At 36.5% G+C, this 15,521-nt stretch overlaps 1 protein-coding gene across 1 annotated transcript; it reads left to right on the top strand.

Moving 5' to 3' along the window:
* Positions 1 to 14,842, top strand: TSPAN19 (tetraspanin 19). The gene is made up of 8 exons (XM_008687741.1): positions 1 to 66; positions 148 to 220; positions 3,229 to 3,353; positions 6,552 to 6,626; positions 10,051 to 10,161; positions 12,048 to 12,191; positions 13,445 to 13,528; positions 14,774 to 14,842. Exons 1-8 carry the CDS (start codon positions 1 to 3, stop codon positions 14,840 to 14,842), a joined length of 747 nt encoding a protein of 248 aa, XP_008685963.1.
* Positions 14,843 to 15,521: the final 679 nt, after the last annotated feature.

The following is a 15,521-nucleotide window of genomic DNA, read 5'->3' as shown; positions in this document are numbered from 1 at the left end:
ATGTTAAGAAAAAACAAAACGTTAATTTTTAAATACTTTCTTAATCTCATTAATGGAGCTTTCTTGGTAAGTCTTTATAATTATTTCATAAAGAAAAGGTAATGCATTTTTATTGGCGAATATAAGCACTAACTGTCTTTTCTATAGGTTCTTGGACTTTTACTCATGGGATTTGGTGCATGGCTCTTATTAGACAGAAATAATTTTTTCACAGCTTTGGGTATGTATCTCTTTTGCTCCCTGAGAGAAGCCAGGCATTCCATTTTAAATACTTGCATGGTGATATATTCAGCAGGTGGCAGTATTCCTCCAAAATTCATTAAGAATTAGCCAAGAATGGAAGACTGTGGATTGTTCTAATACACTCTGGATGAAAAGATAGTGGAGACCAACGTAGTGCTCAAGTTAAATCATTTCTCTTAAAACTCAATTACTCTCACCATTACATGTTACAAATAAAATATAATATTTTGCAAATATAAATGAAATAGTTGAATGTGTTTAACTGAGTTTAAAAACCCTTCGTTTTACTATTTTGTGGTATGCTGTGGTCACTATGAACTGAAGTTTAATAGACTTAAGTGTTATTTTTGTATACATATCTTTGGTGGTTGGGAAGGAAGCCATATTTCAAGAGCTCAGTAGCCATATGTGGCTATTGGGTACTGGCTAGCTTATTAGGCAGTGCAAATTTAGATTATTTCCACTACTCAGTAAGTTCTATTAGACAGCACTGTTATTATTAAATGCATGACAAAAAGCATGCATGCTGTGGAACAAACATTTCTTTTTTTTTTTAATGTTTTTTTATTATATTATGTTAGTCACCATACAGTACATCCCTGGTTTCTGATGTAAAGTTTGATGATTCATTAGTTGCGTATAACACCCAGTGCACCACGCAATACGTGCCCTCCTTATTACCCATCACCAGTCTATCCCATTCCCCCACCCCCTCCCCTCTGAAGCCCTCAGTTTGTTTCTCAGAGTCCATAGTCTCTCATGCTTCATTCCCCCTTCTGATTACTCCCCCTTTCTTTATCCCTTTCTTCCCCTACCGATCTTCCTAGTTCTTATGTTCCATAGATGAGAGAAATCATATGATAATTGTCTTTCTCTGCTTGACTTATTTCACTTAGTGGACTTCAAATAAGAAAAAATACGTTTGTAGGAAAACAAAACCAAATAAAAAGATTTAATAGGTAATAAAGTGCTACAAAGTATTGAATAATTTAGTTAAACTTCAGCTACACCTGAGTGCCTGGTATCTTTATTCTCTTCTGTTTATTTACTCTGCTTATGGAAAAGTATTCATGATGTCTGAGTGCATTAGTGGTTTGCTCAGAGTACATGGGTGTGTGGAGATCTTACGACAGCCTTTCTGTCTTTCCTTCCCTTCCCTAGAAGAATGGCAATGATAGCTTCCACTTACTTAGTGCTGGTTACGTGCCAGGCCCTGGGCTAGCACTTCCCATACAGTATCTACTTTAATAATGTAACAGTTAAGGTAGAGCGAAAGTTGTCCTCTTTTTTCTTTCCCTCCATTATGGAATTGAAAGATAATTCTCATTGACCTTAAGGTACTTGCATATGAAAAAAAAAAAAAAAAAAAAACCAACAACCCTAAACAGATAGTCAGAAGCTTATCCTTTAAGTTCTGTGGCTTTTTTTTTAAATTATGTATTTAAACATTTAATGAAATCTCAGTTAAGGCTTTAAGACATGGAACTGAAAATAACCAGTTTGTGGCAAAAGCCTGGTTGGCTCCACTCCTCTCTTTTATCTGCAACTTTCAACAAACTTACCTCTTCTTAAAAAATGATTCTGCCTTCACCTCTCGACTTGTAATGACACCATGCCACCTAAAGACCCCATCTTCCTTCCCTCTGTCACAACAATAGCCTCCCGTAGCCTTGTGTTCTAATCTCCTTTCTCAGCCATCTTCCAAATGCCACTGAAATGATTTAAGATGAAAATCTACCCATATAACATGAAAAGCTTTTTTCTGGTTTCCCGCTGCAATTATTTATTCATAGGACAAATATTTATAGAGTCTATTCTACATGTTGGGCACTATCCCATGAGCTGAGGATACTGTGCTGTGCCAGAAAGACAGGTATTTTGTCCTCATGGAGCTTAATGCCAGTGAGGAAGACTGGATAAGAGCCTTCAAAGTGGGCATAATTTGGCCCCTGCAAACCTGCCCAGTTTCACCTGCTCCAAACCCTAAGTGCCAGCAAAGCTGAATTTCTAACACATACTGTGCTGTTCTGTGTCTCAGAATGCCTCTATCATTCCAACCGAGATCTTTCCAGTTCTCATTTACAGCCCAAGCACAGTGTTGCCTTCGCCAGCAATCCTGCCTACCCACCTACACTCTCCAGCCTCTTCGCCCTACTGGCTTAGGGGCCTCTGTACCCAGGGGTGTGCTGGGAAATGATGAACAACTAGTCCTGGAATAGAAAGTCTTGATTTATGGTATTTACTGATTTCTGTGGTGTAAAGACGTAATGCCACGATGGCTGATTTCACGGTGCCAACATGAATTGAGTTTGGCTTACGAATTTTGTGAACATGTAACAGTTGGCGTTTATGAGCCGGAGCAAGCTGGCTCCAGCACACCACTGCCTCCACTGTTCTCCCATAAAACCTGGGGCATATTTAATTTATTTTTTCTTCTTCTTCTCTTTTTAACAAATATTTGTTAGGCACTTTGTGTTCTACAGTCTGTGTCATAACACTAAGCACTTAACAGTTAGTCTGTCAACTATATAAATATATATAGTCTTTAGCACAGAGAGCTCAGTCTAGATGGAGAAAGAATAAAACATAGTCTAGTGGGGTTATATTACCAATAAACTCAGACTTTCATATAAGAGAACCTTGACCCACACATGTTAGATGCCCCCCAAAATTTTATGAATAAATTCATAAATGTTTGGATGTTCATTAAACATAGAAGAATTCACCCCAGGAAAAAAATGTCTGCTTTCATAGAAGACAATGAAGATAAGGTAAAGGGAAAGAAGAAATTTTCTATCATGTCATTAATGGAAGAAAAGTTATTGCCGAGACTAAATAAGAGGGTGCCAGAACGAAGTTTAAAAAGAGAGACAGAGAATCCTACTGGTTTGGCAGCAACTGCTTAGGGAAATCTTGGGTTACTACATATATTATTAAATAGAATACAACATCACTTAATAATAATTTATTTTGTGGTTTCCACAGATGAAAATAATCACTTGATAGTGTATATTTTTCAAATTTTGACCGGAACTGGATCTGCTATTGTTCTTCTTTGTCTCCTGGGTTATCTGGGAATTCACAATGAAATCAGATGGCTCCTACTTCTGGTATGTATTTCATTTTAGTAGCCTGAACTAATTTGTATCTTTGATTTTGAGTGTCTATGTCACACGAATGAGCAATAATGATCTACGTCACCATAACACTGCAGTATAGTGTGCCCTAGGGAATAAGGTAAATGAAGCACTCCGTCTCAAGAAACTTCTAGGAGGAATGTTCTTGGTGAGCTTTCCATGGATCAGTTCTGGACCTCTGCACTTACACTCTTAGATACTATTTTTCAACACGGAGTCAATAGGAATCCATCTCCTAGGGTAAACTACAATTAACCAAAATTAAGAATCTGAAGACTAAAATCCAAATGAATGATTAAAGTCAACAAGGAATGTGGCTTAGCCAGGAAAAGAAAACATGTCCTGTACTCAGCCCATTTACTCCCTGTGGGAATGCCATGTGGGAAGCTAACTTATAACTGAGATCACAATTTATTATTTAACAAAGAGAAATAGAACTGCTGAGAGGGCCAGACTCTGGCATCTGGCTAGCACACTATGTCTCCCCAGCCATGTAACTTGAAAAGATAAATTATAATTAGGAATATAGACATGAACATGAGCCATTTACCATACATGTGGCAGGTATGGTTCACAATCCACAGACTCAGATGAAATATAGCTTTTCCACATTTTCTTTAAATCAAATCAGTTTTAAGTCACAGGCACTCTCTTGTCCAACAAATATGAAATTCAACTGCAGACATTGTGTCTCTTACCAGGAAGAATGTAGAAATACTTAGCTTTTATGTAGCACTGAAACCTGGGTGGTCACTCTGGATACTGGTTATCTCCTTGCCACACATTTCCATTTAGCCAAAGAAGGCACAGAGCCTGATACTAGTATAAGATGGGGGGTCAGTAAGGAAAGGGGAAACTAGAAGGAGAAAAACAAACATCTTCTAAGTTTCTGCCTTCTGGGACTCATGTATTAATGGGCTGTGCCTGAGCAGTCTGACAGAGCCCATCGTAAGGAAGGTACATAATACTAGGTCCTGAAGCCAAGACACCCCCCTCCTGTCTGGATGCTCCAAAGGAGGGCAGTGCTAATTTTTGCCATCAGGCCACTTTTGCTGCTCTGCTCTGAATTTACCAATACGTTGTGGATGGATACATTTTTCCTTTAACCATGTTAATTCACGCAGTCAGGTAATGGGCAAATTTTATAGGCCTAAGCACTATTCTTTGGCTTAAAGGTGATTTTGCATACCCCTACTCCAACTGAATAGATATTAGTTTTACAGTAACTCTTCAGGGCAGTGTGTGTGTGTGTGTGTGTGTGTGTGTGTGTGTGTGTGTGGTGTGGTTTGTTTTGTTTTGTTTTTAAGATTTTCCTTTCTTGAGAGAGAGAGAGAGGAGGTGGGGAGAGAGAAAGAGAGAGAGCAAGAGCATGGTGGGGGGGCGCAGAGGGAGAGGGAGAAGCAAATTCCCCACAGAGCAGGGAGCCCTGAGACTAAACTAGTATTCAACTTTGATAAGTGTCTGCCAGCTTGATCATAGGACGCAGCACTCTGAGATCATGAGCTGAGCTAAAGGCAGACACGTAACCAACGGAGCCACCCAGGTGCTCTTTGGGGACAGTTTTACTTCCCTTTTTTAAAAGTTCTTGGGCAGTATTACACAGTACTCTGTGAGAGTTAGGTGCTAACAACTCATAAATATACTGAATTTTTCTTATTACAATAAACATCTAATTACTGTTAAAAGGGAATCTTCAAAGGTAAAAACCATGACTTAACATTTGTGTCAATGACCATGTGTCAGAGACTTTATTTAAATAATTAATCAGGAGCACCTGGGTGGCTCAGTCGGTTAAGCATCTGCCTTTGGCTGAGGTCATGATCCCGGGACCCTGGGATTGAGCCCCGGGTCAGGCTCCCTGCTCAACAGGGAGTCTGCTTCTCCCTCTCCCTCTGCCTGCCACTCTGCCTGCTTGTGCTCTCTCTCTCTGTCAAATAAATAAATAAACAAACAAATCTTTGAAAAATAAATAAATAAATAATTACTCAGTAAGGGAACTGTAAGAAGTAACAACAGGTTGAAGGAGAATTAGATTTGTGGAGATTTATAGTCTCTACAGACTGTATTCGTTTGCCTTTCCATGGGTAGGAATCATTTTGCATTGCTATGGACAGGGAACTTTTGTATTAGTATCAGAATTCTATACAGAGTTGAACACTAGTTTAATCAAAGGTAGTATTTCATACCCCCATAGGATCAGAAACCTGAGAAAGTCCAATAGACCACAACCAGCTTGCCATTTAAAAAAAAAAACAGTAATATTTCTTTATTGTTTTACACAATTTTTCCTGCCTCTACCAATCTCCTTTTAGTGAAGGTTAAGTGAGATAACGTACATAGAAGTATTAGAAATCTAAACTTCTAAACAGATCTAAAGACCATATTTTTGTCTCTGGAAATAGGAAATTCTAATTTATATCAATCAAACAAATTTTAATTGACTGTTTTAAAGTATTAATGTTTTCAATATGTGAAATTAAGAATAGTAACAGTAAGTCATTCTTATATTTTAGTTAGTAAAATATTCAGACTGCTAATTTTTAAAAATCATTATGAATTCTAGATAATATGTATTACTATGTAGTCCTGTGATGAAGAAAATTGCAGTGGCTGTACATTTAAAAAATATAGTTACATAAGTGTGAAAATGATTTCACTTGGCTTTGGATAGAAGTATTTTCAGTTTTCAGAGGAATAGTTTAAATGTACATACAGACTTAATTTTACTATAGCAGATGCTTTTGTTATTTTCTGGGGGTTTGTTGTTACTTTGTACCTGATGGGTTTGTGTACTAGGTCACAGTTTAGTGAGTTTTCTAGTGTTAGCGGACTGGTGTGTTAAGTGAAGGTCCAGATAAGTGCTTTCCCCTCTATGACAGTTTTGGATCTGAATGAAGGAAAATCATCAACAACTTTGTGAGACGAAGTGGTCTATAGCGTGCTCATTGAACACCATCTCTTCTTTCTTAACATCTATCCAAATGCTCGGTGAATTTTCTTCTTTGCCTTTTTGTTTGAATAACTTCACTCATGTATATGAGGACAGGGAACCATCAATACCTGTGTGTATTTTAAGACTGTGTATTTCCTATGATATGCATTTTCCCATCATTGAAGCATCTAAGATATATTAGAAGCATAGTTGCCATCTCTGTTTTTCTTTTGTTTCAGTACACAGCACTGTTAATGTGGGCCTTTGGTGTTCAGATTGTGCTTTCAACATTCATCTTCATAAAGAAAAAGGAGGTATGGAAAGATCATCCTTTTATTTGAAATCTAGAAAAATTGGGTATCTTAAAATATTAAGACCTATGAGTCTATATTAAGAGCGAAAGGTAAATGGCTTTGGGGGGAAAAGATTCATTGGAAGTACTATAGAATTCTATAAGGAAAGGGCCAGGGGTCAGATCAGAAAGGTGCACTAAGGAAATTTTTCTTCAACTCAGCGGAAGATTGAGAATGTTGTAAACAACAAAGAATCTGGGGGAAGAAGAGGTGATACTAAGTGTAGAGAATCTAAAATTGGGCCCCCAGCCAACCATGGCTACCACAACTGACCCAATTCTGTTTTTCTATATAGACTGACTGTTTTTTTGTAAAGAAATACCTTTGGACTTGTACAAATTTGAAATTTAGTGGTTTTATTTAAATGAGATGAACTGCGGGCACCTGGGTGCCTCAGTTGGTTAAGCATCCAACTCTTGGTTTTGGCTCAGGTCATGATCATGGGTTGTGAGATCAAAGGGGGGATCCTGCTTGAAGATTCTCTCCCCCTGCCCTTCCCTGCCCACTCCGTCAAATAAATTTAAAAATATTTAAAATAATAATAAGTAAATAAATAAATGGGATGAACTGAATAATTCATGTATTTTGCACGGGTATGGTCATGAGTGTATAATTAATCACAACAAGATTTATATTTACCAAATTAAGAAAACACATAATAAATTACCTGAAAAAAAAACCTTTTGGAAACTAAACTCACCTATTAAGGTCAATAATTACTTTCAATTTTTAAAGAAATTTCATTGCTTCAGTGCAGTCAACGGTCTGTCTTTGTGTGGCGGGAGATTGTCCTGTAGTGAAAGAGCATGGAATGAAGTCGTGCAGATCTGCAGATGACTAGCGCTCAACGAGCTACTTCACAGCCCTGAGCCTATGTCTTCATCTGTACAGTGTCGTTCACCCCTACCTCCCTTCCAGTGACCATCAACCGACAACTTAAAAAGTTTCTGTTAAAGAGTAGCTACTTAAGAGCGCTCTTCCTTTCCTTAATTAATTTCCAAAGGAGCCCGATTCACTCCTGTGCTTCCTAGCCTTCAGATTCTCTCTAGATGTAGAATCCTAAGCAACAACCAAACCCCAAGAAAATCTTTCCTACGTAACACCATTGCCCTTCTACTTCTTTTGCTCTCCTGTGCGTGGCATCTATCCTGGATATCTAACCACCCAGGACTTACGTTAATGACCTGACATTGAGTGCTAACATTTCTTCTCCTGTGTGTGTGTGTGTGTGTACAGCACGTGAGTTCTGTAAAGCTGTTTCTGTGGCAAAGCACTACATCCCAGCTGATCAGCCTCTCACTTTGGGATCTGGTGATAGAACTTGACACTAACACTTCAGGATCCTTAGCACATAAATTTAGTTTATCATTGTTGTCCATACTCACTTGAGTATTATTCACATACTTATTCATCTCTACTTAAGAATCAGAATGACCATTTGAGAATAATTACCGTTGCCAGAAACTACGATAACCACTCTACCAGCGTTATAATTTTGATCCTCACAGCGACCCTCAGAGATGCATTGTTAGTCCTACTTTCTAGAACAGGAAACTGAGGCTTTGAGAGGAGAAATACTTGCTAAAATATATCATGGCCAAATGATAGAGCCTGGACTCAGACACTTAATAAATGAATCTAGAGCTACCAGCTTTGTTTACATCATTTTGTCTTCTACATTCATAATAGATTAAGCTCTTAGGAGCCTCTAAATCTTTTATGCCACTTACGGCACCCAACAGCGTTGGAGGTACACTAGGGCTTCAATGGACGTTTGTCAAAATAAATATGTGTGAGGGAATTTTATTTATATAGTAGTCACAGAGATTATATATGATACTCTTATGTACTAAGATGTGATTTATATGCCTTCTGGATCTCCCAAATAATGTTTTAGAGGATAAGTAAGGACGTAAGTCTGCCCCTTCCTCACAACAATATAAAATGGAATATTTTCTATTCTAAATAAAAATTAACTTAGAGAAAAGTTCAATAAATAGAGATCTGAGTAATACTTTACATTATTCTAATCTTCTTAAATGCATTAAAGCAGAGATATATAAGTAACTGCGTAAGAGTTTAACTTGTACACATGGTTTAATTGTTGTGGTATTCCCACCAGGAATTTCATTTTCATTATTCAAAGGCAGCATAATACAATGAGGAATCATTAGACTAGAATTCAAATGAACCATATTTAGAAGTCTCAGCTCCTCGTCATTATTCATGTAAATAAAGCAAATAACTAAATTCTCTGAGTATTTATTTCCTTGTTCATAAAACGGGAATACTATCTGTTCTTTCTACCTTTTACCTTAGCTATGAAAGTCACATAAACTTTTAAATATTTAAGTAAGTGACTATTAAAATTTACCTCTGCAATATCTAGATTTTGAAATAGTAGTTTCCCCCCAAACTTTCAAATCTGATTGTTTTTGTTATAGTATTTTGAAAGGATGATTTTTTCAATTAAAAATCATAATTCTTGTATAAATATACAGTAGGCACAAGTCAATGATTTTATTTAACATCTTGATTAATGTGGGAACTGGCAAGAAATGTTCGAAGTTCAAAGGAGAGTCCAAAGCGAAGACAGTTATAAAGGCCATTTCTTAATATATGCAAAACATGGTTGGTCGGGGAGATACAATTTGCATCTCACCAGGAAAAATTCATTTGTTTTTCTATGACAAAGAATCAATTGTCTATCTATAGCTTCCTACAACTTACAAAAGTTGTAAAGTAAGTTAAAGACTGAGAAAGGTACAGACCCCCATAGAATAAGAGCCTGAAGTTATGCTAAAGCAACTAATTTGCATTGAAAAGATACTCAGTCATCTTTTTTGGTCCATTTCAAGGTTTTTCACAATTTTTTTCTGAGGGTACAGGAAGAAGAGCAGAATCCTTAGACATTCAGGAAAATAGCACATAACTTTCTCCCTAATCATAAAATAAGTCTCATATATTCCTCCTGCAGATCACAGTGCAAAAAACCAAATGCCTCAGCACTCACTGAGACTGCTAAAAATAGTTACAAAGCAGAAAAAGAAAGCACTTTGGAATGAGCAGAAAAGAGCAAACTGACTAGAGCATTCTTTTATTTGGAACCATAAAGAAAGTTTCTTTCGGATTTTGACCCTTTTTCTTTCCAAATTTTTATTGAAATTCCAGTTAGTTTATACACAGTGTAATATTAATTTCAGGTATAGAATATAGTGATTATATATACAATGGAACATTACTCAGCCATAAAAAAGAATGAAATCTTACCATTTGCAATGATGTGGATGGTGCTAGAGAGTATACTGCTAAGTGAAATAAGTCAGTCAGAGAAAGACAAATACCATATGATTTCAGATATTGACTTTTGATGCATTTTCTACAGGTTCACCAAGTATGGCATGATAAAATTGACTTAATCATTACTGAGTATGGATCTAAAGATATGCCTGAAGATATACCCAAATGGATTATTCTGAATGCTTTACAGAAAACAGTAAGAAAAATTTAACATAAAACTAAAAAAAAAATGTCAAACATGATCACCATAGGGTAAGGGGGAGACAGGGAAGGGCAGGAGATAGGGACAGAGGAGTGAGAGGTTCTTATAACTTATAACTCCTATTCTTGGTTAATTGATGTGCATTTTAACCTGGCTTCACCTGTAGAAGTGTTGGTGGTCTTCTGCCAAGTGAGATAGTCTGCCCTGCTGCACCTCTGGGAGAGAAGTTTGAGCATAGCCCTTGCTAGCAGCAGAGAAGCATGGTAGTTACCGTTTGAGCCAGAATGTCAGGTTTGCCACATAGCTTTTTGACCCTGAACAAGTAACCTTATTAATTTCAAGTTCCATATTAGTAAAATGGACAGAATAACCCTTAGCTCTGGTCTGCAGAAATCAATGAAGTACTATATAGAATGTATAGAAAGCCTTGGATCTGGCACATAGTAAGCAACTAACACTTGTTAGCTAACATTATTAGGCTTATTGTTTTACAATTCAAATATATCCAGGCAGGGTACAGGAATGGATATTGTCTCTCAGATGGTTTGCAGGAATATCAGCAGCTGGAAGATCGTAAATGCTTGATAAAGAAAATAGCAAGCATCGACATAACACCAGACTTTTTTAAGTGCTTTGCATGCGTTAACTCATTTAATCCTTCCAACCCAATGAAGTAAGAACTATTATCCTCATTTTATAGGTAGTAGCTTACCCAGGGTCACACAGCTAATTAAGTGGCAGAGCCAAGATGCAATTCCAGAAAATGTAGCACTAGCTTCACTACTATACTAGATGCCCCACATAAAAATAGTTATTATTTTTGGTGTATGTATTAACAGCATGGCATTTTAGGAGAATTGAAATATAATTATAAATGCTTTTACTTGTCTTGTTTTTTTCCCTCTGATATATATGTGTGACATGTACATGTATTGCCTTTTTAGATTGCATTAGGACTAATGGCAGAGAATCAAACCCTCCTATGGACATAAACTGATAAACAGGAAAACAGTTCTATGTATGACATCACTATTACTAATGAGAATCAAGCTTATAGTCCCAGTCATGAGTATGGTTGAGCTAGTACATATAGGTTCGATCAAACTCATTTTCAATACCCAAACTCTAAAGCATTATTTTAGTCATTCATTTCCAAGATTGTTGGTACATATTGTGACCTAAGCAGGACTGGTGTGATAACTTTCAATAACCAGATTAGAAAACAATGAAATATTTACTCCAACTTTGTCTCATATTCTTGGTGACAAATATATAAGCTGATTCTTTCATATCCTTCCAATTCAACTTTATAGGATTGGAAATGAGATATTTCTTAAATGTTTTATCATTTCTATGGCTATTTGCCTTATCTTTTTGGTTCTCTGTGGCCATTTTTCACACAACACAAAATTGGAAGTTAACAACTTACATTAATCCTAAGAGAATAAAGAGAACACTGAATCTCTTTATATTAAATACATATAGGAGCATTTTGGGGATAAATATAAAGAGAACTGCTATAGTGAAGAGAAAGATATGGCTACAATGATTCTCTCTTCTGTATTCTGGTCCAAATATAGTTTGTAGCTTCAGTAAATCAGGTATACCTTCCATCCATTTATGCTAAATTCAGATCTAACAATTTCATCCTAACATAGCCCACTTATATTTAAAGGTCTTTAGTTCTGGTTAACATCAACAATAGTAGCAACAAAGTAATGGATTAAACCAACAAAACTACAGTTGTATTTGTAATTCACTACATTCCAATGGAGAATAATAAATTTTCTTCACAAAAACCACTTTATTATGCATGGTAATCATACTTAACTGCACTTTGAATATTTTATAGTAAAATTCACAGAATTTTTTTTTTCTAGTTGCAGTGTTGTGGCCAGTACAATTACACAGATTGGATAAAGAATAAAAATAAAGAAAATCCGGAACAGGTGCCATGTTCTTGCACAAATTCTACATTAAGGAAGTGGTTTTGTGATGAGCCACTGAATGCAACTTACCTGGAGGTAAAGATAAGGCTCTCCAAGTGTTTACAGTGCCTTTTTTGTTTTTTCAAGTCAATTTAGAATTCTGAGCAAAGTTTTTTTGTTTTTTTTTTTTAAGATTTTATTTATTTGACAGAGATATAGACAGCCAGCAAGAGAGGGAACACAAGCAGGGGGAGTGGGAGAGGAAGAAGCAGGCTCATAGCGGAGGAGCCTGATGTGGGGCTCGATCCCAGATCGCTGGGATCACGCCCTGAGCTGAAGGCAGACGCTTAACCGCTGTGCCACCCAGGCGCCCCTCTGAGCAAAGTTTTACATAAAAACAATGCTATTTACAGTGATTCGGTTCTTAAGTTACTTTATGAAACTGAACCCATAATTAGATGAATAGTTATTATTTCAGATAAATAAATTAATAAACTTCCTGGAATTACATCATGTAAGTGCTCCTAGAACTTGGGATACCAGCAACCTTTCTTTCCAATCCAATCTCCAACCCTGCAGAGAGAGGAGGCACTTTTGGTAAATCTGTGGTGTATAGGATTGATAAGGGAGCTGCAGTACCAGAAGCAAAGGGGTACGAGGCTTGGCAAAAATTGAAGGGAGGGGAGCCCAGCAATGACACAAGCAGTGTTCTGGTAAATGTAGCAGAAGCAAGAGTAGGGGTTCGTTTGCTACTTACAGGTATAGGATACTGATGAAGGAGATTTTCATCCCAAGAACTTCTAATGTTTTATATAGTTTATATGCTGATGTTATTCCAATTGTAAGATGCATTTTTCAATTACATAATTCATTCATAGATAAATAGAGCATTATGTTTTTTAAAAAGCTTCTCCTATTTGGAAAATAATCATTTTAGGTTGAAGTATATGCCTTGCCGAATTACAGTAATCTGCAGAAAATTAGATCCCTCTCTAAATTTAATAAATTTCTGATTTCGGGGCACCTGGCTGGCTCAGTCTGTGGAGTGTGGAACTCTGCATTTGTATGTTCGAACCCCAAATTGGGTGAAGAGATAATTTCAAGATAGTATCTTTAAAAAAAATTTCCGAGTCCAATTACATGACAACATCTTAGCAACTTTAAAAGTAGTAACTGAGATGTCCTGCTATCATATGAAGTTCTCTGGACTAAAGTCGTCTTCAGTTACACACTGACTTGCTTTTTAGACTTTGGTAAATTACTATCCCTATGCTTCTTCTTCTTTGTAATAGAATTATATATAAACCAATTCCATCTCCAAGTCAATCTAAATAACTTTTTTTCCTTAGGGTTGTGAAAATAAAATCAACATATGGTACAGTGGTAATGCTTTAACATTAATTGGAATTAACTTTGGACTTTTGGCTTCAGAGGTAAGTTTTTGTTCATATGATTAAAAGCAAAAACTATTCAGTAGAAACCATACATAACAAACTGCAGAACAACCAACTGGAGTCCTAATCAGACAAATTAATACAATAGGAGTCGGATCTTGAGACTATCCATGTCCAGTAGAGATACAGATCCTAACTGGAGGTGATATCCCTAAATCAGCCAAGTGGGATGACCAGTTAATAAATGGTCCTCCTGGAAGGTAGTGATTTCATTGCTTTGTGAGATAGATAAAAATATTTCCTATCTCAGCAGCAAGAGCCCATGTCAGACAGTCTTCATGTTGGCAAACTTTGGAGTCTGGACCGATGTTTGACATTAGTAAATCTACTCACCCATATACTCATTCATTCATTCATTCATTCATTCATTCATTTAATAAATTTGGAGACCATCTACCGTGTCAGGTACTGTGCTAGCTGTTAGAGATACAGTGGGAAGCAAAACAGACACATTCCATGACCTGCAGGGTGACAGGTGCAGAACTGAGATTCAGAAGCAGAACTTCACTCTCCAGTCTCAGTGAAGACTGACGAAAGCAGGGGAAGGCTATGAATTTGAAGAAACTGTGAGAGTGAATACATTATTACAGTGTAGACTGTAACCTTGCAATGCATGTTTTGGTCAGAACAGTATACAGCATTCAATTTTATGTTAATCCACAAAGGCATTGCCCTAAGGTTCCATAAGTTTTCTTCAACTGGTAACAGTTATAGTCTCAGAATGGTGATCAAAACATTCTTATAAGCATTAATACCGTTCTTTCGAAATGTGTATTCTCCATTGTGTTCATGCTGAGGTATTTAAGACAAGACTGAATGAGAGATGGTACGTGTGGTCCATTTTATCATCTGCCCTTTCACACCATCTTTAATGATCCTATCACAAAAAGAAGCAGTTTTGTAGGACTGATGACATAGAGAGCTGATGAACAAAAACCAGATCAGCAGTTCAAGACATCTAGCCCAATGACAGCCCATGTAATTAAAATCGAACCGTCTATTAGTTAGTCCCCCGTAAATGAACTTGGTGACAGCTGGGTTGCTCTAGGAGACTCACTTTGCAGACTTCTTATTTGCAACCATATGTACCTTACTCCAAACTGTTCCCACCCTCTTTGATCCCTTTTCCCTATACAGCGTGCACGTAGGTGATCGCAGGTGTTAGCTTTGCAAATCACTCTTATTGGTTGCATTTTGATCTTTTATCATTTCCTTTTCTTCCAGGTTTTGCAAATCTTATTAACTGTTTCTTTCTTCAGACACATCAAGAATAGAATATATGCAGAAGAGTGATCTTCAGATTTTAATTTGCCCAGAAGAAACCGGTTAATTCTCAAAATAGTCACATCATGTTCTTTTACTCACCCTCCAAAGAGTTTTGAATTACATTAGTTTAGAACTTTTTCAAGTCATTGGTTATATGTAACATAGACTTATCGAGTATTATAACAAATCACTCCATGAAATTCTTATTAATTTTGTTTTTCAAAATATCAAATTCTGCAGTTCAGGACTTTACCTTGAGTTATTTTCTGAATTCAGAGGATATCATCATATACACTGAATTCAAAATGTGATGAAGTATCACCATATGTTTTGAGTTTATGTAGAAAAAAATACCTACGTGATATTAAGAAAACACTAATTAAGTAAGCAATTATAACATGTACCTTACACTTGCAAATTTTAAGAAAACAACATTGATTTGTGGGAGATTTAAAAGAAAGATTGAAAATCATGCCACTGACCTCTGTACTGAATTAATCATTTATTTCTGTCTTCTGATTAATGCTTGAAAGTGGATAATAAACTTAAAATTTTAGACATTTGGGTATACTTCAGTGGCAGTAATAAAATATTAAAATCACAATGAATTTTGAACTGTAATGAAACTGTCTTAAATGATCACTGAATTCCCGTACTCAACTTGCTCCTCATTTCCTTCTCTCTTTTTCCTCTAAATTTTGTTCAG

The sequence above is a fragment of the Ursus maritimus genome, unplaced genomic scaffold, assembly GCF_017311325.1.
Source record: "Ursus maritimus isolate PB19 unplaced genomic scaffold, ASM1731132v1 scaffold_21, whole genome shotgun sequence".
Taxonomy (NCBI): domain Eukaryota; kingdom Metazoa; phylum Chordata; class Mammalia; order Carnivora; family Ursidae; genus Ursus; species Ursus maritimus.
The sequence above is the reverse complement of the archived record's forward strand: the minus strand, read 5'-3'. Positions and strand labels throughout refer to the sequence as shown.

What these genes read in the sequence shown, in the direction of transcription:
- TSPAN19 (XM_008687741.1), top strand. Translation starts at nt 1, where the DNA reads ATGTTAAGAAAAAACAAAACGTTAATTTTTAAATACTTTCTTAATCTC. An exon ending in TGAATGCAACTTACCTGGAG is followed by an intron (nt 12,192 to 13,444) that starts GTAAAGATAAGG and finishes TTTTTTCCTTAG; the next exon opens with GGTTGTGAAAATAAAATCAA. An exon ending in TTGGACTTTTGGCTTCAGAG is followed by an intron (nt 13,529 to 14,773) that starts GTAAGTTTTTGT and finishes CTTTTCTTCCAG; the next exon opens with GTTTTGCAAATCTTATTAAC.